The sequence below is a fragment of the Colletotrichum navitas genome, assembly GCF_030913465.1.
Source record: "Colletotrichum navitas strain CBS 125086 chromosome Unknown LY79scaffold_52, whole genome shotgun sequence".
NCBI classification, from domain to species: Eukaryota; Fungi; Ascomycota; class Sordariomycetes; order Glomerellales; family Glomerellaceae; genus Colletotrichum; species Colletotrichum navitas.
In genome coordinates, this window is record NW_026850598.1 from 86,691 (window position 1) to 111,245 (window position 24,555).

Sequence of the window (24,555 nt, forward strand, 5' to 3'; positions counted from 1 at the left end):
TGGCGTCTGTGAGACTCGCAATGCCGTCTTGCCTTGCCGGCCGTTTCCCTTGTTTGATATAATGGCTCTGTGCTGTGGCTGACCTATTGCGAGGTTTATCCTTTCGTGCAGCCTCAGGGGTTCTTTGACTGTTTGCTGTGAGGAATGCATCGTTTGATTGCCTGGTAAGTTCATTGTTCTTATCCCTACCCTCATCTTGACCATCTGAGACAGTCGGCATAAGCTGCATTTCTGCTTGTACCATCGACTGCTCGTGGTTTTGCAGTGTTGACAGTGTATCGACATCTTGTGGCGCAACACAAGGTTTGACACTATATAGCTGGTTTCCAGGAATCAGAAGCCGTAACGTCCGGTTGCAAGGTTTCCGATTACAACTGGCTTGTCCGATGTCACCTCACTTGACCTGGGATGTTGACGCAAATCCCTTGGCACGTCGGATCAGGCACTGATAATATTTGCTGAATCCCGCACCTGGCTTCATTCGGAGGTTCTCGTTCGCATTGATGTCAGCTAACTCGAATTCTAGTTGATCAACTTGAGACTAATCCTGGCCACGATCATAATTTGTTGTGAAATCCGATGCTGTATATATCTATGATATCATAAGCTCATTAAGCCAGTCCGTCCATGCTACTTCGTCCCGCTACTTCGTTCCGCTCTGCAACTGCCGGCCTTTTAGCTATTACTCAACGACATAGTTTGGCCTTTGCTCGCGTATGACGTCCACCGACTTTAACGAGCTGCCGTGCAGAGCACCTCGATCTCGGGGCAGACGCATGCTTAATTGCTGAAAGCCAAACAACTCAGCTGGAACCCGCAAGTTCCTCCTCAACCTTGTTGAGCTCATCCATCAGGTCGTGCACCGCCTTCTTCTGGTCTTCGCTCGCGGGCAAGTAAGGGCTCCGCGGCTGGAACAGCTTCTCCTGGCCCTTCAACCCGGCGCGCGGCGCCGTGAAAACGGAGGCGGCGTACTTGACGGTCGCGATGCCCGCCTTGGTGGCCTGCTCGGCAATGGCGGCCTTCTGGTGGAGCTCCAACGCCTCCTGGATCTTGCCCTCGGCGTGCAGCTTGTAGATCTGCACCGTCACACGGGGGAAGACGTTGGCGAAGGCCGCGATGCAGCCCGCGCTGCCTGAGGCGAGGCCGCCGAGGAGGAAGTCAGACTGGCCGCCGTAGGTGGCGAACTTGTCTGCCGGCAGCTCGGCGGACAGGCGGACAATCTTTGCGACGGAGCCGCATGTGAGCTTCACGCCGACGATGGTCTCGTGCTGCTTTGCCAGCTTGGCGATGGTGCTGCTGTCGAGGTCGATGCCGTTGCATACGACGGGGAAGTTGTAGATGACGATGGGCAGAGGGGTCTTCTCGGCGACCTCGTTGAAGAAGCGGTCGATGACGGCGGGAGTCGTCTGCTTGCCGAAATACGCAGGGGGCAGAACGAGCGCCGAGTCGGCGCCGGCCTCCTTGGCGTCGTTGATGAGCTCGAGGACCTGCTTGACCGAGTGCATGCCGCAGCCGGCCATGATGGGAAAGCCGGGACCGGTCGCCTTGCGGGCGGTGGCGATAAGGGCCTTGCGCTCCTCGCGGGTCAGGAGAAACTGTTCAGCATTTGTGCCGAGGATGACAAGGCCGGCGAGGCCCGTCTTGGAGAGGTAGGAGTAGTACTTTGTTTGCGCCTCAAGGTCAAGCTCGTCGGTATCGGGGTTGAAGAGAGTTACTGCGGGGGCCCAAATGCCGCTGGGGGGGACCTTGGTGCGGAACATTATGGCGGATTTATGCGGACAGACTAGCAAGTTGGCGCCGTGAGACGAGTATGATGGCCGGTGGTTTCTGAATCTGAATGGGTTGTGGAAAACACGACAACGACCTAAGAAGACTTTATTGCCAACGAATCGGCTATGTAGGCCGGATTCCTCCAGGGTCGGGAACGTATCCGTCAGATAGGAGAATGGTCAGATAACACGGGTGGTTACTGTCGGATATCCGCCCCGAATCTTGACCCGATTCCCCCGCATTCGAGGCCGAGACCGGCCGAGCATAGACAGGGGTATTTCCGGCCGTCGCCCGAAGGTCCATTTTCCCTATACAAGGACCGACGCTCCAAGTCGACAGGCTTCTGCAATAATTGCACAAAATATAGCTCAACCTGCTGCAAGGCGGAAGAAAAAAAAGGCCCTGGCCAGGGATCGAACCTGGGACCTCTTCCATGCGAGTTGTTTGAGAACAGCCCTAAGGAAGAATCATACCGCTAGACCACCAGGGCATGGCAAGTTGGGAACTCACGATGTTCCGCTCAGATGGCGGGGTCTTTCGGAGCTGTGTCATGTATCGATGGGCAAGGCTCTAGTGGAAGTGTCTGTAGGAATCACTGATCAAAATCATGAAAATGCGGTCTCCAAGATTGGTGCCAAGTGGTCAATATCGAACCTCGGGTTGGCTAACATGGTCAGGCCCTCACGCTGTGTCAAGAACTTGTGGTATGAGACCTATTACAAACACGCCTCAAACTGGCTGTGGAGATGAATCCCAGCCTAGGTAACACTTGAAGCAGAGAATAGACATCCGTGTTGGAAACATTCTCCATCTATTCTAGCGCTAAAGTACGTGCCTCAAGTGTCTTTCCCTTTCACTTCTGTGTGCTCTAGGCAGTGTTCTAAGCAACACGTGAAGAAAATAGCATTCTAACTGTTAAATGCCCCTTTATATCGATATGTTTGGCTTGAACAGCTTTCAGGTTGGGTTTGGAGTTCGGGCAATGATCATTTCCTTGCAGGTCACAGTACTACCCTCAAGTCCTACCTGTCCTGATCAGCAAGCATTAGATCGCCAGTGTCGATAACGATCGTACAAGAACCACTAGGTTGATATGCTCTCTCTTTCAAGCCTTCAAGGGCATGCTGCCGCCAGTGTCTTATCCTTGTGCCGTTCCCTCATCAGCCGACGCCGATCGCGTATCGCCACGTTCCACTCTTTCACCACTTTGTATGCAACGAGCGCCCCAAGAGCTACAAGGACGCCGCAGGATACCAAAATCATCAGGACGCTGAACCAAAGAGCAACATTGTCGGCGGTGGCGCCGCCGCCATCACCTCCTCCGCTCCCCTCGCCAACCGCGATGATAACCTGTAACCCGCTCAGAACAACCGAAATGACACCCATGACAAACAGAATGGGGACGTAGAATCGCGCCAGATACGGCCCGTACTGATACTCCACCCTCTGGAAGTGCGATTTCCGAAGCAAGAGGGGCGCGTAAAAGTTTAGTCGCGTCAGGCGGATCTCCCCGTAGTTGTACCTCTGGGAAACATCTCTGTCTTGGATGTCGGCAAGGCGCGACGTAAAGTTGCAGAACTGCGTCCACGTAATGTCGGCGGGGATGAGACTAAGGCTGTGATCCTGGGCGATGCGAAAGTCACATTCGTATTTGATCAGGTAATGATAAGTCCGGATGAATCCCAACGCCGCCCGCCGAACCCGGCCTTCGTTTCCCTTCGACCCGTTTTCAGCACCAAGGTGATGCCTCCAGAAGGCATGCGAGCCAAGGTATCGCGGGAGCGGCTTGATGAAGATCCGGTCGTTGATCCACACCAGATGAAGCTTCGGGTCCTCCGTAATAACGATTGTACGGCGCTTCACGATCTGACGGTGAAGCGGGGAGATGTTCCGGCTGTCCTGCTTCGACATCCACCACAGTTTGTCGGCCATTGCATCCAAATCGTCGTTGCAGAACTCCGTAGTCAAGAACTGGCGGACCTTCTCCTGGTCATCTAGACGAATGCGCGGATGCCCAGGTACATGATGAGCCGTCTCCCTCGCAACCCCCGAGTCCGGCAGCAACTGGTGGTCTACTTCGAAAGGTGGATTTTGGAAGCTCAACATGGTTGTTTGTATTGTAGAAGTCAACTTCATTTCGAACATCAGCAAGTCCTTTTGGGTTATCAGGCTGCAGCCTGCATATCACGTGAATGCAGTGCCACCTCAGCTTGACTAGGGGGGGGGGGGGGGGGGGGGTTCCAGGCACCTATCGTGTCCCAAGACAGGCTGGCGCCTAAGTTACTCAAAGTGGCGATTTTTCTCTGTGCGAACTGCGCCCTTCCGCGAAGCTCGTCGTGGGACCGTCTTTTCCCACACATGATTGGCTGACAGGATCCTTTACACACAAATATTTTTCGCGGCATGCTTTAATACGCTCACTATCGATTTCAGTCTAATCAGCGCCTCTTATTTTGCTTTCTCTATGGGTCTGTCTATATATCTCTTTCATGTTCATCTCTGCCTCCGCGCCCCTCCATCGTCGTCCGTCCAGATGTCTAAGGCATAGCTGCTTTCCTTGACCGGGATAGAACATCCAACAGCCCCATCGAGTCCACATACCCTGCTCCTTCATCTGCGTCCTCGCGCGGTGTCCGATTGTGTCCTCTATGAAAGCGCCTCTCGGTATCGCCAATCGTGTCGGGAACACCCTGGATAAATAGTGCTGCGTGGATGCGATGTGCGGTTTATCATGCCAAAAGAACATGGGCGTTAGCGGCACTCTGATCGTCGGATGCGACTGCGGAACGAAGTCATTCTTCAGCTTGGCTGTCAATGCCCGTAAATGCGGAAAGTCTTGGACGTGGGCGCTCTCGGCATACTGCAGCATCCGGACCGATGGTAGGCAGATGTACTTCACAGGACCCTCTTCATCCGTGTCGTTGGCCTCCATGACGTCCAGGATCGACGCCACAGGGATATCGTAGACGATTGTCCAGTCGTGCTGATGGATCCACACGTAGGGCGTCGTCGTTATCCTCAGAGCCGTCCGCACAGCTAGCCCGAACCCCAGCCTCTCCGATGGCTCCACGAAGGAAACCCGTCCGTCTTTCGTCCGGCTCACCGTGTAAGTTGCAAAGTTTGTCGTGACGGATGCCGCTCGGCCGCTGTAGCCATACTCGGCTTCTCCTTGCTCTTGGAGTAACTCATCCTTGCTGTCGGGTTGATCATATACTCTCAACACCAGGTCTTTGACGTTCTCCTTGTATCTGAGATACGCCGCCGCTCCTTCTTCCGTGACTTGGCCTTTCTTCAACCTAGCGACCTCGCCAACGCGCTCAAAGGTGTCGAGGACAACGATGATGCGACATGCCAGCAGGTCGCTGCAGCAGAGGCGGATAGATTGAAATACCGCGTCTAGAAGCTCAGTAGAGGGGGCCGAGGGTGTTGGTGACGTCGTGATGATGAGCGTCAGACTATCAAATATCGGTGCTCGTGTTGTTGCCCCGGGGGTTGACATGATGGCTTGGTGTTGTTCGTAAGTGGACGGGGAAATATTTTACGAGTGAGACCGAGTCACTGGGAGGAGATACGTACTTATCGGAGTTAAGCTTCGGAGCCCAGTGGGACATTGGGCCGATGGGCACCGGCCGAGCCCGGCAAGCGACAAAAAAAATCTTGTGTGATTGAGTGAAACCGAGGGACATGAGCTTGACTTAACTTGTATACATAAATCCTGTTTCGGTTGTCCAAGGACAAGTGATGAGCCAATGCGGACGTCTTTCTGTGACTTTCATCCGTCGACAACCAATCCCGGCCCGGGATACGAAGCCCTGGCCCCCCGGAGACCCGTTTAATCGGGCCCGCATCCGCAAAAATGCACACCAAACGGGTCAATGAAGAATTTTTCCAAAAGATTGACCAGCCTGGGGGTCGAACCCAGAATCTCCTGATACCATTCATGATCGTAGTCAGACGCCTTGCCATTGGGCCAACCGGCCATATTCGGTTTAAATCCATTGCTGGATGTTGAGGTTGCCAGCGTTGTTCATCACTCAAGAGGCAAACACTCCCCACAGTCACGATATTTATCGTTGCGAGACGACGACCACGAGAACATGGCAATGTACTGGACAACTCCCAGTCCATCAATATTCTATCACTTTTCGTCAGTTCATCAACTCGATGGTCTTTTTCCAGGATACTTAGTCGACGGGGCCGTTACAAACAAGCACTCCAGGACTCCAGAGCTTACCATGACAATCTCAAAGCATGACTACTTGCCGTCGTTTTAGCTTAAAAGTTGATATTGGAGCCCTTGCCTTTCTGTCAACGGTGTTAATTACGGAGCAGGTCAATTCTCAAAAAATGATGTCTACCAAGGCCGACGACTTTGTTGAAGCATGAGAGCGCTCGATGTGGCAGCTGTGCTCACCCTCTACTGAGCGGGAGGTTTTCCGGTGGGTGTCGAAGCTTCGATCTTATTTCACTGACTGCCTTTCCGAGGAGATGACAGTTCTTCCACATGTTATTTCGTTCTTTGCGATGGCCGTTTCACCCTCACACCATTGTCCTCGCTTCTTGCTTGGGTTTCAATTCATCTGGTTGATTGCCGTCCCATGAATCTGCGGACGCGTTAATAAGATAGAAAGCGCTTGCATCTCACTACATGACCTCGATAAGCGCAGATCGCGCAGCACGAATCTGCCGAGCGAGGCTGCCTCTAGCCCTGTTGTTTTGTTCCTAGTTCCATCCTTTCCCCCTCTCACCGCACTCTTGAGAGAGGCGGAAAGGGAAGACCGAGAGAAAGATATCTTTTACATCTCATCTCATTTGACTAAAAGACACAATACTTGGGTCTCCGCCACCTCACTAAACCCACGGCGATCGCCGAGGGGCCGCCCCTCAGCCCGGTCGTATCACAGGTCAGCGAAACCGCCGTCTGCCTAGCGGTTCTCGGATGGTGTGCTGGGGCGGAAGCCACATGATCCTCCTAGACAGGCTATTGTTGTTTGTTTGCCGAGCTGGCAGCTGCAAGCTTGAAGTCGTCTTCAACTCGCTGGCCATAATCTCTCGACCTGCTCGAGGCGAGAGTTAAAATAGGAGTTAAGGCGAGAGTTGAGGTGAGAGGGAGGAGGGTATAAGTGGGTGGGGTTGCTACGAGTGAGTAGGTGGTGATTGTATAAGTGACAGAGAGCGACAACGATAGCGTGAGCAAGCAGAGGTTACAAAGAAGACAGCAATTTCAGGCTTACAGTGCGGCCAGTGCTTCCAGTTGGGCCTGAACACCTCGGCAATGCTCCTTGTTCCGAAAGATGCGATCAGAAATACCTCAACGAGGCCCTCGGGAGACGGGCTGTTATGACATGATGACCACGAGGTGAGTTGTATAGATCTACACGGTTGACTATGCACAATGCCCAACGCTGGCCAAGGGCGGGACGGAACACGCCGTTCTCGAACATCCTCCGCGACCAGACCCGCTCGCACGAATCGTCTTCGCCTTTGCGTGGGAAGTAGCCTGGATGGGTGACGCCGAAGACCTATTCCTCGAGCCCGGAACCGTTGGCACAGAGGCGGCGGCGGCGGCTGGAACTCCAAGGACGAACTCGTTGACGAGATTGTTGCATATGATGCCGTCTCAGAAGAGGAGGAAGAGGAAGGGAATGAGCCCTCAAAATGGTGATGCCAAATCAGAGGAGATATACGCGAGTGACGAATACAGTATCGAACCACGGGGGAGGTATGGTCGCGGAACAACACAATGCACAGGACCAATTGCCGATGCTAGGGAACATGAGGGCTCTCCGGCGCTACGAGTGACTCATCAATCCGGAGAATAACGAGCTCCCCAAAGATTCCGGAGATTGATGCTGCCCAACCCCGCGATGCTGCCGAGGTAGGGTTGCGAAATGCTCACCAAAAGGCCGGAAACGCGGCCCAGATCGACTGTATGGCGGATGCACGATCTCGGGCCTCGTCAGGGCTATCATCCGCAAAAACACGCGTGCCAACGTGAGATACGCCCTGAGCTACTCCCCTGGACCGAGACCGATCGCTTATCGAAACTATGGCACTGGGGCCGGTCGACCTCGACGAGCAAAAGGTCACGACGCTGCTGCGTCGCTCGCCGCCTTCGTACCAAAACATTGCCGACTTGGAGAAGCGGCGCGAGGTAAGCGGGCCGCTGCAGGAAGATTACAAGATTTGTTGTAGTACCACGGACGGCAGGGTGCTGATCTCGTGGAACGGATCCAACATCATCATCTGGGTTTTGGCTCCCATAGTCAAAGTCGCCGCTGAAGGTGACGAATACGTTTTGAGTGCAAATCTTCAACTGCCACCCTAACTGGGGCCTCTACGGCTTTACTTCGATGGAGTGACCGCCTCTACACCGGTCCGTCTTCGTCAACGGGGGCTGTTACGGGGGCCAACTTCATCTCTTCATACCTAAATACGTCGCCAAAGCCGACGCTGCTTTTTTTCGATGTCGACAAGTCGGCTACGAACATTCGGCCACTTGACCGCTTGAACCAGAAGAAGTCCGCCGTGCCGCTCTTTTCGAACTGGCAGGCGAGGAAATCAATGTCGAGAGATTTCTTTGAGACCTTTGGCCCTTGTTTCTTTGAACCAAGGGCAAGATGCATGAGCTATCTATCAGTGATGCCGCTGGTAGTTCAGTAACTGCCCGCGTGGCCAGTGAGGGAATCATAAGACCGCCAGACGGCGTGTTTGGTCAACTTTGCAAATCACACGAGAGTTGGCTCTCAGGCCCCACCATCCCCGGCGAGATCTATCTGCTGGACCCCCTCGGTGGGTCTCAGTACAACTGCCGATGTTGCTTTTTGGGCGGCAAGAGAGTTTCACAGACGTCCGGTCAACACTCAACGGCGCAAAGGTCGTTGTTTTTCGGGGTCCGACAACGTCCGGTAACCATGAGGGCAGCATGGGACGTGCTGAACACAGGGTCGAGACCCAGAGTCGGCTTCCGGATGGCGGAATTGCTTTTTGTCGACTGAGGACGACCCTTTGGGACGGGAGGGGTTGGCGGCGCAGATCGCTCCCTCGTCCTACTCGAGTGAGTAAGACAGACTCGGCTTCGACCGGAGGACCTCACTCTCACGCTGTCGCCCACGCACACACAGCCAAGCACGTAGTTTCTCCGGTTGCCATGTCACGAAAGGATATCACGCTTCTGAAGCGAAGTGAGAGCGCAGGTAAGAGCAATACAGGCTAGAATGGGGCAGGACACGGGGGGGGAGGGGGGCAGTTCGGTGACGGAAACATCTTCTAGAACACGTAACAGGTCAGTTGCCGATAGTAGAACTGGCCCTGACCAAGTTCGATGGACAAGGAGTCGCCCGGTAACGCGCCAATGCCGGGCCATTGCCGGGATGCTGGTCAAAAGTAGAAGAAGGAAGTGCCGTCGTTCATCCGGGTGGATAAGGAAGAGGCAAGTCATTTGTTTCGAATCGAGGGTGCAGGGCGCATGCTGCAGCGTGCGAGGGATGCTTCAGAGTTGGCTTTCGCGTCCATGTTTCGCATCGCAACACTTGGGACTGAGGGTCAACCAGCAGGCTGGGTGTGCGTTTGTCCGTGTGTCGAGGCCATGTGCTTGCACACGCGGCGTTACGCGGGGCACCTCGGTAGAGGCGCGCATCTGAGTGAGAGCGAGACGGACGGACATTTTGTTTAGTGGCGTCATTAGCGAAAGCTGGCGCATATCAAGCGTTTCCCGTCTCACTCGGCAAGTCGCGTGAGAGACGGTGCACAGGTGTTGGTGGCGTTAATTAGGCTATATGACACCCTCACACGGGCAAACGCTCTCCCTTTCCCGAATCGTCGGCCGATAGAAGGCGGAGAGGAGAGATAGGCGGGCAATGGAGTGTAGCGGCTGACTTGCGGCGGCGGAAGGGCGCGCGGGAGGCTCAGGCTGCGAAGCGCTAATTCGCAAGGGAAAGTCTCCGAGAGGCGGGACGGGAAATAAGACGGACCTTTCCATTGTTCACCCGCCCATCTCGATACCACCGTAGGGATACGGATACTTTTGGACCGCATTGGTCTAGCTCGAGGGCGGCCACAACTAGCGGTATTAGTGACTCATTTAAGGACGGGCTTGGCAACGTGCACAAAGTCCATAGTTGCGCCGATGCTTGATAAGCCCCCCAGAGGCATGTGGAGCGTGAGAAGATTCGACGGCCCTGTGAGCTATTACTATGTAGTTGCACACTATTATTACCTACCTACCTCAGTGCAGGGAGTAGTCACTGGTGGTCAGAGTCCAGGGAGGTCAAATCTGCACGCGGGATTCGAGATGGGGCGTAATTGGGGTGAGCGAGTGTTGAGATAGACTTTACATACTGGGCCAGGCGAACCTGTACCTGAGCAGGAGGGCAAGCATATCTATCAGTCGAGATATTGATGGCGGGAACGTTCAGTAATATGACTTTTTTGGGGGGATGCTTGCTGGTGTAGGAGATGTTTGGCTCAGAACGCCGCCGTTAGGTGTGCAATTTCGGAGAAGCTCCTCCAAACTTGGACAAACCCGGGTTGGCTCGGTGGCTCGGGGTTGTTGCTTTGGGACAATGCCGCTGAGTAAGCGGCATTTATCCCAAACGAGGAATGTAGTCAGCTGAAGGCCCAATACCTACCTATGCAGACATCGTACAAGTAGGTACAGTATGTCTTGCCGGATGACTCGTTGCCGATGGCAAGAGCCCACATACATGACAAGTGGTGAGGGCTGTTTACGTACTGCACGCACTGTGTGTAACTCGAACGAAGGCAAGGGCAACGGCGGGCAGGCAGGCAGGCAGGAAGGAGTCAGTGAGAGAGAGGCAACACCAACAGGAAGGCGCCACTATCGGCCCTCGGCCATCGGCCCCCCCCGTCCCCCCCAAGGCAGCCTGCGCAGGGGTCCTCAAAGTTTCATCAAAACAAAAAAACAAAAAAAGAAGAAGAAGGAAGAAAAAAAGAAGAAAAAAAGGAAGAAAAGGAAAGAAGAGAACGGGTGGAGAAGGAGCGCCACCTTTTTCTCTTTCTCCGTCCGTAATTATCTACCTACCCTACTTGGCAATTACCTATTGCACATCAGAGTGGAACGTACCCTAATCGGTCAGGAACAGAAAGCGGAAGCAGCAGCAGCAGCAGCAGCAGCAGCATCAGCATCAGCATCAGCATCAGCAGCAGCATGAGCATCAGCATCAGCAAACCTAAAAAGTGCAAGTGATACTTTGTATCTACCTGCTTGCATTGCGTTGTATTGGATGCTGCTGTGCACTCGTCACTACCTCACTTACGGACTTTTTGCCCGCCCCAACTGTCCGTCTCGTCGAGTATCGGTGCACCTCAGTACGGATACAGAATCGCGTCTCTAGGTACAACTCCCAGCTGCCAACAATTAACCGGTGCACTAGGGTACCCGTGTTTCGCACCTGTGCTCGCACCCCACTAATTGGCGTACCTACATGATCCGTCTACTGCGGGTACTATGTATGTTTCCAGGCCCATGGATCTGTCGAGATGCCTCGCCTCTTATGATGGGCAGTACACTAAGCCGGCGCCGTTAAGATAATTAGCAGCCAGCAGCCAAGCAGCGATATCACCTGCGAAGGGACTATAGATGTATCCAACGACCGTCGCCGGCCTAAGATGCCTCGTCGGATGGGATGCCGCTAGGTAGCAACCGGCCTTTTTCTTGCCTGCCGACAATATCATCCGTCACGGCCCTTGAGAGGGGGAAAAAAAGGAAAACTAAGAAAAAACTTGGATCCGTCCCAATTCATCCCATCTTAAAATTTCCCCATGCTGACCGCCTCCTCTTCGTCCAAGAGTGAGGGTGGCACCTGTCTCTTCGTCTCGTCCCCCGATGTTGCAAGAATTGCCGCCTCTGTCCGACCCTTGCAAGCATCATGATGGCTCATCTAGTATAGTACCATTCATGCCTTCGGACATCAACTCGAAGAATCGATGATCCACATACACGCACACGCACACGGACACACTCACGATGCCCCCCCACCTTCACACCAACAGGCACAACAAAAGGGCCTGGGCATCCCCGACAATTCATCAGCTGCGGGCTCCCTGTTCCGTGTTTGCCCTGGTCGCATCTGCATGCCGAAAATGGTACTGGGAGCAACCGCACACAAATACCAGTATACAGTAGGTAGTAGTAGAGCACGGATACCCACTGTCAGACAGGATCCCGTCTCCTTGCATGTATTGTATGCAGTTCCACCCCACCCCCCTAGTCGAGTGCAGATAGGTAGATCACGGACACGGATCTTTGGGATAGGCATCGGCTCAGATACAATTTACGAGACCTGCCTGCCGGGTGCCCCACAGCGCGGGCTTAAGACGGCCTACATCCGGGCCAACCCACGACCCAACTTGTCATTGATGCTGATTGGTAATGCAATATTCATCGGTTTGGACTCCCGAAGTCGATCCGACAGAGCAACAACGATGGACAGCCAAACATGCCAGGGGCTGAGGTCCCTCCTTATTTTTTTTTCTCCCCCATTCACGTAGTAGTGCACTTTTCTATCCCCATCGCTCCCCTAGCGCTACTTTACTTCGCGTGTTAACTGCTTTCTCTGATCAGCAAGCTTCTTTTCATTCTACCCTCCCTCTCTTCCCCCCCCCCTCCATCTTGTCATTCGACTCATCAACGGTGGTTGTATGTCGACCCGTCAATAATCTTTCCTTCCGCCGAATGACAGCTCTCTGGTCCGAAGCATCACCACTCCCGTACGCCCACACTCTTTCTCTCTCTATACGACACCGACTCTTTGATACCTATTTCATCTCTTTGAAACGGCACCTTCGCCTACTCATCGTCCCTCTCTCCATTGCTATCCTCCCACTAGTACACATCCCCGTACCTCTACTACAACACCTTCGTCTCATCGGCACGGGCTAGCCACCACCACTTCCCGGCCGTCTGGATCACCGCCCGTTGTTATAATAATACAGATTTCACCTCTCTCATACGCTCACTCTCTCACCCGCGGTTTCGAACTACCGTTCCGAAAACCCGTACGCTACCACTGAGCCACCCTTCGCAGTGGACATCGACCAAAAACGAGCAGTCTCTCGGCCCGACGGTCCAATGGCCGACCAGGCCTTTGAAAAGACGCAGGAAGCTGTCGCCGGAGGCAGCCCCGCCGTCGACGAGAAGAACACGGCCGGCGCGAACCCGGCTTCGCGATCATCGACTTCGACCGCCACGGACAGTTCCGAGAATCAGCGAGAGGAGGCCCGCCGCAACAACCCCGATGGATTCAGCGCCATCCACACCGGTGTCTCAGTTCACCAGGCCGAGGCCGAGTTTGCTGAGCTGCAGCGCGAGCTGTCCGGCTTGTCGCGCGCAAGCAAGGTAAACAGTCGCAACAGCCGCAACAAGCCCGAAGATGTCGAGAAGGCCGTCGCAAATGTCAACTCGTTTTCGCCCTCATCCGACACCGAGGGTGATCAGTTCGACCTCGAGGCCGTCCTGCGCGGCGGCGTCGAGGCCGAGCGCCAGGCCGGCATTAGACCGAAGCACATCGGTGCCTACTGGGACGGGCTTACCGTCAAGGGCATGGGTGGCACCACCAACTACGTGCAGACATTCCCCGATGCTTTTGTCAACTTCGTCGACTACGTCACCCCGGTAATGAACCTGCTTGGACTGAACAAGAAGGGCGTCGAGGCCACCTTGTTGGACAACTTCAAGGGTGTCTGTAAGCCCGGCGAGATGGTTCTGGTCCTGGGCAAACCTGGCTCTGGCTGCAGTACTTTTCTCAAGACCATCGCCAACTGGCGCGCTGGCTACACCGCCGTGGAAGGTGAGGTGCTCTACGGCCCCTTTACTGCCGACGAGTTCAAGCAGTACCGCGGCGAGGCCGTCTACAACCAGGAAGACGACATCCACCACGCCACCCTCACGGTCGAGCAGACACTGGGTTTTGCTCTCGACACCAAGCTCCCTGCGAAGCGCCCTGCCGGCCTGTCCAAGAAGGATTTCAAGGAGCAAGTCATCTCCACCCTCTTGAAGATGTTCAACATCGAGCACACCCGCCACACCATCGTCGGCGACGCCTTGGTGCGCGGTGTTTCTGGTGGCGAGCGCAAGCGCGTTTCCATCGCAGAGATGATGATCAGCAACGCCTGCGTTCTCTCCTGGGACAACAGCACGCGCGGCCTGGATGCCAGTACCGCCCTCGACTTCGTCAAGTCTCTGCGCGTCCAGACGAACCTGTATCGGACCACCACCTTCGTCTCTCTCTACCAGGCCTCCGAGAACATCTACAACCTCTTCGACAAGGTCATGGTCATCGACGCCGGAAAGCAGGTCTACTTCGGCCCCGCCAACGAGGCCCGCGCCTACTTTGAGGGTCTCGGCTTCGCGCCCCGCCCCAGACAGACCACGCCCGACTACGTGACCGGATGCACCGACGAGTTCGAGCGAGAGTACGCCCCCGGCTGCTCGCCCGAGAACGCGCCCCACAGCCCCGAGACCCTCGCCGAGGCCTTCCAGGCGTCCAAGTTCAAGAAGCTGCTCGACAGCGAGATGGAAGAGTACAAGGCCCACCTCGCGCAGGAGAAGGAGAGGCATGAGGACTTCCAGGTCGCTGTCAAAGAGGCCAAGCGCGGCGCCTCCAAAAAGTCCGTCTACGCCGTCGGCTTCCACCTGCAGGTGTGGGCGCTGATGAAGCGCCAATTCGTCCTCAAGCTACAAGACCGCCTCGCTCTCGCCATCTCCTGGATCCGATCCATCATCATCGCCCTCGTCCTCGGTTCCCTCTTCTTCCGTCTCGATTCGACTTCCGCCAGCGCCTTCAGCAAGGGTGGTGTCATGTTCATCTCGCTCTTGTTCAACGCCTTCCAGGCCTTCTCGGAACTCGGAAGCACCATGACTGGTCGTGCCATCGTCAACAAGCACAAAGCCTACGCCTTCCACCGACCTTCTGCCCTCTGGATTGCCCAGATCATCGTCGACCAGGCCTTCGCAGCCTCACAGATTCTCGTCTTTTCGATCATTGTATATTTTATGAGCGTGAGCTATTCTTATCCTCATACCGACAATGTTTGGTAAAAGCTAATTTACATCAAAGGGTCTTGTCCGCAGCGCTGGGGCTTTCTTCACGTTTTACCTCATGATTCTGTCAGGAAACATCGCCATGACCCTCTTCTTCAGGATTCTTGGTTGTATAAGCTTCGGTAAATATTTGATTTCTCGGGTGGGCAATCGTAGTAAGGAACATGGCTAACACTGATCTAGGTTTCGACCAAGCCATCAAGTTCGCCGTTGTGCTGATCACCTTCTTCGTCGTGACATCCGGCTACCTCATCCAGTACCAGTCTGAGCACGTGTGGATTCGATGGATCTACTGGGTCAACGCGCTCGGTCTCGCCTTCAGCGCCATGATGCAGAACGAGTTCAGCCGGCAGAAGCTCACCTGCTCTGGCACGTCGCTCATTCCGTCAGGCCCTGGCTACGGCGACATCAACCACCAAGTCTGCACCCTTCCTGGCTCCGAGCCCGGCACCACTGTCGTCGACGGTTCGGCGTACATTGCAGCTGCATTCAGCTACTTCAAGGGCGATCTGTGGCGCAACTGGGGCATCATCTTTGCCCTCATCGTCTTCTTCCTCATCATGAACGTCACTCTCGGTGAACTCATCAGCTTTAGCAACAACGGCAACTCAGCCAAGGTCTACCAGAAGCCCAACGAGGAGCGCAAGAAGCTCAACGAGGCCCTCGTCGAGAAACGAGCCGCCAAGCGCCGCGGCGACAAGCAGGAGGGCTCGGAGCTGAACATCAAGTCGGAGGCCGTCCTGACCTGGGAGAACCTTAACTACGACGTCCCCGTTCCCGGAGGAACCCGTCGCCTGCTCAACAACATCTACGGCTACGTCAAGCCCGGCCAGCTCACTGCTCTGATGGGTGCTTCCGGGGCGGGCAAGACCACCCTCCTTGACGTTCTTGCGTCCCGCAAGAACATTGGTGTTATCCACGGTGACGTTCTCGTCGACGGCAGGAAGCCCGGAAAGCAGTTCCAGCGAAGCACATCGTATGCCGAGCAGCAAGATCTCCACGATCCCACCCAGACCGTCCGCGAGGCCCTCCGCTTCTCCGCCCTCCTGCGTCAGCCCTACGAGACCCCTATCCCGGAGCGGTTCTCGTACGTCGAGGAGATCATCGCCCTGCTCGAGATGGAGCACATCGCCGACTGTATCATTGGATCCCCCGAGTTCGGCCTGACGGTCGAGCAGCGGAAGCGTGTCACGATCGGTGTCGAGCTGGCCGCCAAGCCCGAGCTCCTCCTCTTCCTCGACGAACCCACCTCCGGTCTTGACAGCCAGAGCGCCTTCAACATCGTGCGTTTCCTTAAGAAGCTTGCCGCCGCCGGACAGGCCATCCTCTGCACCATCCACCAGCCCAACGCCGCCCTGTTCGAGAACTTTGACCGTCTCCTGCTCCTCCAGAAGGGTGGACGCACCGTCTACTTTGGCGACATTGGCCAGGACGCCGTCGTCCTGCGTGACTACCTGAAGCGCCACGGCGCCGTCGCCAAGCCCACCGACAACGTCGCCGAGTACATGCTCGAGGCCATCGGTGCCGGCTCGACGCCCCGCGTCGGAAACAAGGACTGGGCCGACATCTGGGAAGACAGCGCCGAGTTTGCTAACGTCAAGGACACCATCAGCCAGTTGAAGGACCAGCGCTTGGCCGCGGGCCGGACCACGAACCACGACCTCGAGAAGGAGTACGCCAGCCCGCAGTGGCACCAGCTCAAGGTGGTCGTGAAGCGCATGAACCTCAGCTTCTGGCGCAGCCCCGACTACCTCTTCACCCGTCTCTTCAACCATGTCATCGTCGCCCTCATCACCGGTCTCACCTACCTCAACCTCGACCAGAGCCGCAGCTCGCTGCAGTACAAGGTCTTTGTCATGTTCCAGGTCACCGTTCTGCCGGCTCTCATCATCAGCCAGGTCGAGATCATGTTCCACATCAAGCGCTCCCTCTTCTTCCGCGAGTCGTCGTCCAAGATGTACAACCCGCTGACCTTCGCCGCCGCCATGACCGTCGCCGAGTTGCCGTACTCCATCCTGTGCGCCGTCAGCTTCTTCCTGCCGCTGTACTACATGCCAGGCTTCCAGTCCGAGTCGTCCCGCGCGGGCTACCAGTTCTTGATGATCCTCGTCACCGAGTTCTTCTCCGTCACCCTGGGTCACGCCGTCGCCTCTCTGACGCCCAGCCCCTTCATCTCGTCGCAGTTCGACCCCTTCCTCATGATCACCTTTGCCCTCTTCTGCGGTGTCACCATCCCCGCCCCGCAGATGCCCGCCTTCTGGCGCTCCTGGCTCTACCAACTCGACCCCTTCACACGTCTCATCGGCGGTATGGTCGTCACGGCGCTGCACGACCTCAAGGTCATCTGCTCCAAGGCCGAGTTCAACCCCTTCACGGCGCCGCCGGGCCAGACGTGCGGCGAGTACATGCAGCCCTTCTTCGACAACGGCGGGCCCGGGTACCTTGCCAACAACGACACGTCGAACTGCGAGTACTGCGCCTTCAAGGTCGGCGACGAGTTCTACCAGCCCCTGGGTTTGGATTTCAACCACCGTTGGAGGGACATTGGTATCTTTGCGGCGTTTGTCGGTAGCAACCTCATTATCATTTTCATGGCCGTAAGCTCCCCTTCCCCCCTTTTGGGTTTCTCTAGCAGATACTGACAACACCTTACAGGGCAAGTTCTTGAACTTCAACCGCAGATAATCGCATTCATACCCAGTCCGACATGGACACGTTTTCTCTTACTGTTTATTGATATTGAAGCATTGGCATGAGTCTCTCCCCTCATCCACCAAACCGTCCGATGGCTTGTTCGACTATCGGAGTCCGGGTGGGAGAAAGGGGAGGGATCGGAGGGATCGGAAAAAAGTAAGAGGATTTTGGTGTTTGTTTTTCGGCATTTTACAAAAAAGAGTCGAGTGAGATTAGAGACGGCATTCATTGCGCGCATACGGCGGCATGGTATGACAATCGTGGATTGTCCCAAAGTAGTACACTCTTCACATAGATCTTTTTTGGTTTACGTAATTTAATGGCCGCGGACGCAAATGCCGTGTCTGTACAAGACGAGAATTTCTCAACCTTTCTCACTTTCGATTTCGTGACAGGTACATACCACACTATACCGCGAGCGCGAGCTGAAATCCGAGGTGAACTATTGACGATGCCGTCCTCGCCCGCTTGACAATGCCCTGCTGTGCATCTGTTTAAACTGGACGTCCCCCCGCACAAGCACGACCCTCGTCGGTCCGAACTGTCCCCCCGCGCCGTCCGATACTGAGACATGCATTTCACACTCCCCCGCCTCCCCTCCTCTCCCCACGCGTCGTGACGTACAAGGAAGGTCATCCACCCCCGCACTCGGAACCCCGCCGCCGCCGACGGCGGCCAGCACAGACCCTGACCCGCATCGGGCGATAGTCCTCCGTCGAGCGCGGCTTCCTGTCACCCCGCGCTGCCGACGACATGTCGATAACCCGGATGGACCCCCCCCCCCCCCCCCCCCCGGCGGCGATACTAGCGTGTTCGACATTGCGGCGGGTTAAATGGAACAAGGTTAAACGTTCGAAATAAGGAAAAAGAAAAACAAAGTGATTTCCTTGCAGCGTTCCATTGACCTCGTCGACTCAATTGAGCACCTCATATCCCCGGATCAAGTCCCGCCTCAAAAAACACCCGAATCTCCCAAGATCCCACAAATCACCACCACCAAAAATATGGCCGACCCCGCCGCCGCCGCCCGCGCCGACCTCACGAAGCGCCAGCTCCCCTCCATGACCCTGGCCACGGGTCTCGCTGACCTCCCCGGCGCGGCCCTCCGCACCGCCTCCGCCCAAGACACCGCCACCGACCGCTTCGCCGTGCCCGGCACCGCCGTCATCACCGGGGGCACCGGGGCCATCGCGCGCGCCGTCTCCCGCGCGCTCCTCCAGCACGGCCTCACGGGCCTCCTCCTCCTCGACCTCGACGTCGCCTCCCCCGCCGCCCGGGCCCAGGTCGCCTCCCTCCGCGACGAGTTCCCCGCCGCCGCCGTCGAGGCCCGTGCCGTCGACGTCACGGACGAGGCCGCCGTCGCCTCGGCCGTCGACCACGCCGTCGGCGCCCTCGGCGGCGTCGACTACCTCGTCTGCCTCGCCGGCGTCGTCAGCTGCTCGCACGCCCTCGACACCCCCGCCGCCGAGTTCCGCCGCGTGCTCGACGTCAACACGACGTCCGCCTTCGTCTGCGCCCAGGCCGCCGCCCGCGCCATGGTCCGCGGCGGCCGCGGCGGCCGCGTCGTCTTCACCGCCTCCATCTCGGCCCACCGCGTCAACTACCCGCAGCCCCAGGCCGCGTACAACGCGAGCAAGGGCGCCCTGCTGCAGCTCAAGAGCAGCCTCGCCGCCGAGTGGGCCCGCCACGGCATCACCGTCAACAGCGTCAGCCCGGGCTACGTCGACACCGTCCTCAACGAGGGCGAGGGCCTGGCCGAGGCCCGCGCCGTCTGGGCGAGCCGGAACCCCTCGGGGAGGATGGCCATGCCCGAGGAGATCGCCGGCGTCGTCGTCATGCTCTGCTCGCGCGCGGGGAGCTACTTCAACGGGAGCGACCTGGTCGTCGACGGGGGCGGTATTGTTTTCTAAGACAGAAGGGTTCGTCGTCAGGGGGGGGGGTGGTGTGGATGGGTGGGTCTATTAGAGGGTGTGCGGTGCTTTCTTTTGCTCGCCGTCTTGAATGGTGATGAAAGAGATGGGGCGAAATGACTATGTGCTGGCTAGGCTGCAAACGTAGCGGTTTTTATACCTTGTTCCAACGGCGCCCTCGAAGCGATGTGGTCCCTGTGAATGATTCTGTGTGGACCCGTTGTACCGACAGCGGTTGTCGTCTTCCCTTACTCTTATTCGCATTTTCCTATACCAATGCGCCGATATGGCGGTAAACCTCTAGGCATAGGAATGATGGGCCTGCCACAGAGATTCATTGGAAGAATGACGTTTCACTTTCGGAGGCGCGTCAAAGATGATGCCAACAGCTCCGACTCGCGAAAGTCGCCAAGAATTGGTCTATCATCCAGCCGCGGAACGAGCTTTGTTACTTTTTGTAGTGACCCGAACAGTTCAATGTTGGACACGAATACCGGTGGCAAGGACCAAACTCCTGATTTCAGATTGGATCGGCAAAGCCCTTTTAATTACAAACTACGACAACACGCGCTGTGACATTGACTTCGCGTAGACCTCTGAGCTGCGACTGAAGCCCCGGCAAATCTTGTGATTGAAAATGGCCCATCTCGGCTTTCCAAAGTGAGTGACACTCAAAATAGACGCCCTCGATAATGTCAACAGTTGCTGGTGGTATCTTGCGCATTGCCTCACTCGCTCGTCCACACTTTTCTTTCATTGTTTCGTATCGTCCAATACGAAGGGTTCCCCTTGTATATCGGATGCTGGTATCACGATTCGTGCTGATACCTAGAATTATATAAAAATCGTAAAAGACCAGACTCAAATGCTCGGCTTCTCAGCCTCTGTAGCGCCATTTTTGGTCCCGGTGGCGTCGACGGATCCTTCTACCTTGAGGTTTCCGGCAGCAATTTCGTTCTCGAGGTCATCGAGGCGCGACTTGGCCTTGTGGCTCTTCCAAGCCGGGAGGCCGGAGTTGAAGACATCATCCATCTCCTCAAGGGTAAAGCCCTGTAGAAATAATTCATTAGCACAAGAAGGAAAGCAGGGCATGCTGGAACTTACCTTGGTTTCGGGAGCGAAGAATGCGGTATGGAGGAAGGCAAGGGCGTTGAAGGCGGCGAAGATGTAGTACATCCGGTAGTTAATGTTCCACACTACATGCTGCTAGTTAGCATTGGAACTAGATCATAGCAAAGGTAGAATCACTTACGCAAGGGCGGAACGGCGAAGGCCAGAACCATGTTCCAAAACCAGTTGGTCCTCGCGGCCAAGGAAACGGCCTTGGCGCGAATTTTGATGGGGAATATTTCGGCAGGATATGTCCAGCTGACCGGGCCCCATGTTGTCGCAAACGTGGCCACGAAAATATAGGAACAAGAGACGATAGCGGCGGAGACGGAGTACTGCTCTTTGATGATCCAGGAAGCGGACTCGTTGAGAGATTCTCGCGTTTCGTCAGTGTTGGCCTCGCCGTAGTACTGCTGTAGCGCGCCAGAGATAAACAGCAGAGCCATCATCATGAAAGACCCACCAATAAGCAGAGGACGCCGGCCAAGCTTGTCAATGAAGAGAATGGCAGGCAAAGTCATGACAACGTTGATGATGTACTGGATGGAGGCACTCAAGAGCGGGTTCCCGATGCCAGCGCTTTGCATAATGTAAACAATGTAATCTGAGAGCATATCAGAGGCGGCCCATTAAAACAGGGAGTTCGATGTCAAGTCAGTCACTTACACATCATAACATTCATGCCGCTCAGCTGGGACCACATTTGAATGCTCATTCCGAGAAGCACACGCTTGTACATGCGGGGTGCAACGAGACCCTTGAAGGAGCCGATGTTCTCCTCCCGCTCGAAGCGGGAGGCCTCCTCAATCTCCCGATACTGAGAAAGGACCTTGGGGTGGTTGACGTCGCCGTTCCCGTGAAGGTGGGCGAGAACCTGCATGGCCTCATCCCAGCGGTCCTTGCTAGCAAGCCAATGCGGGCTGTATGGAAAGAAGAAGAGACCGACAAACAGGACGACGGCGGGGACCATCCGCACACCCCATGGGATACGGAAGGCAGCTGTCGGTTGGTTGGGGTAGGTAGAGCCGCCTCCGACACCCTCGGCGGCGCCATATTGAATCAAATACTGGATCAGGATACCTCAGCCTTCAGGTAATGGCCCATTGCTGGAGCGAGACTACACGACCACGGATCTCCTTGGGGGCGATTTCTGATTGGTAAACAGAAACGATGGAGGAAGCGATACCAATACACATGCCGGCGATAACACGACCGGCGCAAAGCATGCCGACGTTGACCGCAGCACATTGCAGAATGGCGCCAACGACACAGAGTATGCAGGAAAACTGGAGGGCGACCTTGCGGGAGTACTTATCGGCGATGAAAGAGGAAAAGAGGGATCCGACGAGGGAGCCGGCAGGCATAGAGGCGGTGATACCGCCTTGGGAGTACGATACGGGGTTGCCAAAGTAGCGTTTGTAGGCTTCGGTTCCGAGGACACCACTTATAGAGCTGATGTCAAAGCCAAATAGACCACCACCTGGGTACGGTAAGAAGTCATGATTTGGATGACGTGGGTCATGCGGAGAGGAAAGAGTAGTCACTTACCAATGGCGGCGAATCCGCAGATAAAGTAAGCGTTTTTGGCCTGATACATGGTGGCGGCTGTTAAATGATGGCGGGTATTGCTGTCTCGGTAGGATGAGATGAGGCGGCCAGGTTGGATTCGTAGACGAAGGTGCTCTTGGTAAGTTTCCAGTGGGCGCAACCCTAACTTTATGTAGAGGGTGAATTACACCAATGTTCGATACGAAAGCAATCACTTGGACGCGTTCAAGAGGCTGCTGCGGTTGTCTCGTACACCGGGCTCACATCCGGATAGTGCCAACGACACAACGTTTCGTCGTACTGGGATGCAGTATGGATTGGTATCGATCGAGGTTACAGCATGGGGGGCCCTGGCAGAGGAATTTGACGGACCGAATGTAAAGGCTTGACGCATATGGAGCAGACAAGGTTGATGCGGAGGGCTGCCCGCCCGTGGTGTACACCGAGTTGGGTCACTGGCAGAAGCGGATGGAGGCATAGAATAAAAGATGTGGATGCTCAATCCCCTGGTGTCTTGAGTGGTGTACCAGAAGAGGCCACAGAGAAGCCAACGCGACACCGGGGCCATTGGTCCGTTGGTTGAGACGTCGATGATGGCGAGCAGAGGGGGCCAGCGAGGTAGGAAGATCAAGCTAGGAAACAGAGGCTGATGACGTCAGACAAGCTTCGCGAGATATGATGAATAGATATAGATAGTACTTGGATGCGATGGAGACCTCAGTCATATCCCAGATGTCGTACGGGCGTCAAGACGGCTTGGCCTGCCTTAGCTTGGAGCGGGGGGTGGGTTATGTCGTCGTACCTATGATAGGTCGAGATCTGGTCGTTCTGGGTACAAATTCAGGTTCTAGGTACGGAGACAGAGCCGACTAGATTGGACCTGATCTTTGCAACTTGCTTGTTTGTCGTTTGTGTCACTCTGTCCACCCGGAAACGTGGACCTTGCCGATGCAATGCGATGCGATGCGATTCGCCGACGGAGGACATGGATGCGAACTTCTATACACACACCCGGTCAAAGAGTTGAAGAGGAAAATGTAAGGTACCTAAGTACCTGGGTAAAATACGTACCTACATAGGTAGCAACAAGCACGAAGGACCGGCAAGAACAGCAACAGGCCAACAGCTAAGAAAAGGTACCTTCCCCGGATTCTGTGGTGGTTCTTTTCGGAGTTTATTCCTGCTCGTGCCTGTCTGCCTTCTGCTATGATCGACCGGGTTCTGCCAAATTTAGGGCCGGCAGGGGTCAGTACCGGCTCCTTCCCTTCCATCGAGTTCCGGGGGTCTGGCCCACACGGAGAATTTGCCCCGCACACGGCGACCCAACGGCGTAGGAAAGAATGACAGGGCACTGCGTTCTTGCTGCTTCCGCTAGAAGTTTCTCCGCCAGTAACGGGTACAATGTATGCCGAGGGATGGGTCAAAGGGTAAGTAAGGAAGGGAACGAGCACATTGATAGAAGAATGGCTACAATCCTATGGCTCGTCTGATACTCTTACTTCACTTTGTCAACCCTGGCTCACTCCCAACCGTGCTCCTAGGCTCCTTCTTTACTGGCCTCCGTCACATATCTTGAGGGCTTTGCCCAGAGGGGCTGTTTATGTAGCAACCTGGATCCCCCTGTAGGTTACCCTAGGCGTAATGTCTGTTAATGAAGGTCAGGTGACAGAGAAAAGGGATAACCTCGTCCGTTTTGTTAAGCCCTGCCATATTTCCTGGCGTCATATAAGGCCAGCAACTTATGGATGGTGCAGCACATCTTCTCCAGGATACATCTTGGTAAGGAATCTATAATAATCACCAATTGTCGCGATACACTCCTCGCGGGAATAGCTTATCTCGTCTAGTTCGGGCATTGTTTCCGGCGCACTGATGAAATCTTGAGAAACGACAAAGGGTAGGAGATTGCTTTATTAAGAAAACAACGCAAAATTTCGAAGGGCAGGGTGTCTCTTATTGACAGGGCCAATCAACCAAGCCTGGATAGCCAATGGCAGGAGCAACATGAAGGATATACAGTCGCGTGACAATGGGGGGGGGGGGGCTGCATGGGCGAAGCAGAGACATTGGCCACCAAGTAGTAGCAGGTAAAAGCAAAAAAGGGCAGGCTTTAGCATCACCATCTAGGGGCTATTACCACATCAGGATACTAGCTTCTCTCAGTAGTATCCACAATCTCAATTAGCCAGCCATTCAGTCACCCAGAGATCAGGAAAGCTCAAGATCTACATCGTGACGCAACACCCTGCTAATACGTTAAGATCCTGTGCTCAGATGCCTGTGAGCACTTTGTCCCAATATAGAGTTGTATTTATCAGTATCGATCCCCAGAGACACTCAGTACAGCTCGCCAGTTACCACAGAGTTGCAATATATATCAGAAGCGTACAGGGTGTAGTTTGGGGATCTTGGTTGAGGCAGAGCTAGGAATAGAACACAGCAAGAAGTAACCCAGTTTCC

The 24,555-nt window shown here is 55.4% G+C and overlaps 6 protein-coding genes and 2 non-coding genes across 8 annotated transcripts; 2 read left to right on the top strand and 6 right to left on the bottom strand.

Annotated features, from left to right (window-relative positions):
- Nucleotides 1-480: 480 nt before the first annotated feature.
- Nucleotides 481-2,194, bottom strand: LY79DRAFT_560696 (dihydrodipicolinate synthetase). The gene has a single exon (XM_060558346.1). The coding sequence runs from the start codon at nucleotides 1,758-1,760 to the stop codon at nucleotides 804-806; it is 957 nt and encodes a 318-aa protein (XP_060411720.1). The 5' UTR covers nucleotides 1,761-2,194; the 3' UTR covers nucleotides 481-803.
- On the bottom strand, nucleotides 2,169-2,260 carry LY79DRAFT_t190. The gene has a single exon. It is a non-coding gene; the product is annotated as a tRNA-Pro (tRNA).
- A 237-nt stretch (nucleotides 2,261-2,497) lies between these two features.
- On the bottom strand, nucleotides 2,498-3,885 carry LY79DRAFT_560697 (uncharacterized protein). Its single transcript, XM_060558347.1, has one exon. It carries the CDS (start codon nucleotides 3,874-3,876, stop codon nucleotides 2,884-2,886), a length of 993 nt encoding a protein of 330 aa, XP_060411721.1. The 5' UTR covers nucleotides 3,877-3,885; the 3' UTR covers nucleotides 2,498-2,883.
- Nucleotides 3,886-4,154: 269 nt separating this feature from the next.
- LY79DRAFT_611476 (alcohol dehydrogenase) lies at nucleotides 4,155-5,497 on the bottom strand. The gene is made up of 3 exons (XM_060561947.1): nucleotides 5,347-5,497; nucleotides 4,613-5,274; nucleotides 4,155-4,460 (listed from the first exon to the last, which is right to left on the bottom strand). The coding sequence occupies exons 2-3, from the start codon at nucleotides 5,267-5,269 to the stop codon at nucleotides 4,308-4,310; spliced, it is 810 nt and encodes a 269-aa protein (XP_060411722.1). The 5' UTR covers nucleotides 5,270-5,274; nucleotides 5,347-5,497; the 3' UTR covers nucleotides 4,155-4,307.
- A 170-nt stretch (nucleotides 5,498-5,667) lies between these two features.
- LY79DRAFT_t189 lies at nucleotides 5,668-5,750 on the bottom strand. Its single transcript has one exon. It is a non-coding gene; the product is annotated as a tRNA-Arg (tRNA).
- A 7,018-nt stretch (nucleotides 5,751-12,768) lies between these two features.
- Nucleotides 12,769-17,614, top strand: LY79DRAFT_296236 (ABC-2 type transporter). Its single transcript, XM_060552250.1, has 3 exons — nucleotides 12,769-14,791; nucleotides 14,850-14,955; nucleotides 15,017-17,614. The coding sequence occupies exons 1-3, from the start codon at nucleotides 12,863-12,865 to the stop codon at nucleotides 17,473-17,475; spliced, it is 4,494 nt and encodes a 1,497-aa protein (XP_060411723.1). The 5' UTR covers nucleotides 12,769-12,862; the 3' UTR covers nucleotides 17,476-17,614.
- Nucleotides 17,615-18,321: 707 nt separating this feature from the next.
- Nucleotides 18,322-19,653, top strand: LY79DRAFT_691779 (short chain dehydrogenase). The gene has a single exon (XM_060564755.1). The coding sequence runs from the start codon at nucleotides 18,532-18,534 to the stop codon at nucleotides 19,435-19,437; it is 906 nt and encodes a 301-aa protein (XP_060411724.1). The 5' UTR covers nucleotides 18,322-18,531; the 3' UTR covers nucleotides 19,438-19,653.
- A 639-nt stretch (nucleotides 19,654-20,292) lies between these two features.
- On the bottom strand, nucleotides 20,293-22,144 carry LY79DRAFT_651345 (high-affinity glucose transporter; the record flags this gene model as incomplete). The annotated part of the gene is made up of 6 exons (XM_060562559.1): nucleotides 20,293-20,487; nucleotides 20,542-20,633; nucleotides 20,690-21,151; nucleotides 21,214-21,627; nucleotides 21,671-22,027; nucleotides 22,096-22,144. 6 exons carry the CDS (start codon nucleotides 22,142-22,144, stop codon nucleotides 20,299-20,301), a joined length of 1,563 nt encoding a protein of 520 aa, XP_060411725.1. The 3' UTR covers nucleotides 20,293-20,298.
- Between the last annotated feature and the right edge of the window lie 2,411 nt (nucleotides 22,145-24,555).

What these genes read in the sequence shown, in the direction of transcription:
- LY79DRAFT_560696 (XM_060558346.1), bottom strand. Translation starts at nt 1,760, where the DNA reads ATGTTCCGCACCAAGGTCCCCCCCAGCGGCATTTGGGCCCCCGCAGTA.
- LY79DRAFT_560697 (XM_060558347.1), bottom strand. Translation starts at nt 3,876, where the DNA reads ATGTTGAGCTTCCAAAATCCACCTTTCGAAGTAGACCACCAGTTGCTG.
- LY79DRAFT_611476 (XM_060561947.1), bottom strand. Translation starts at nt 5,269, where the DNA reads ATGTCAACCCCCGGGGCAACAACACGAGCACCGATATTTGATAGTCTG. An exon ending in AGTATGCCGAGAGCGCCCAC is followed by an intron (nt 4,461 to 4,612) that starts GTCCAAGACTTT and finishes CTATTTATCCAG; the next exon opens with GGTGTTCCCGACACGATTGG.
- LY79DRAFT_296236 (XM_060552250.1), top strand. Translation starts at nt 12,863, where the DNA reads ATGGCCGACCAGGCCTTTGAAAAGACGCAGGAAGCTGTCGCCGGAGGC. An exon ending in TCATTGTATATTTTATGAGC is followed by an intron (nt 14,792 to 14,849) that starts GTGAGCTATTCT and finishes TTTACATCAAAG; the next exon opens with GGTCTTGTCCGCAGCGCTGG. An exon ending in TCTTGGTTGTATAAGCTTCG is followed by an intron (nt 14,956 to 15,016) that starts GTAAATATTTGA and finishes ACACTGATCTAG; the next exon opens with GTTTCGACCAAGCCATCAAG.
- LY79DRAFT_691779 (XM_060564755.1), top strand. Translation starts at nt 18,532, where the DNA reads ATGGCCGACCCCGCCGCCGCCGCCCGCGCCGACCTCACGAAGCGCCAG.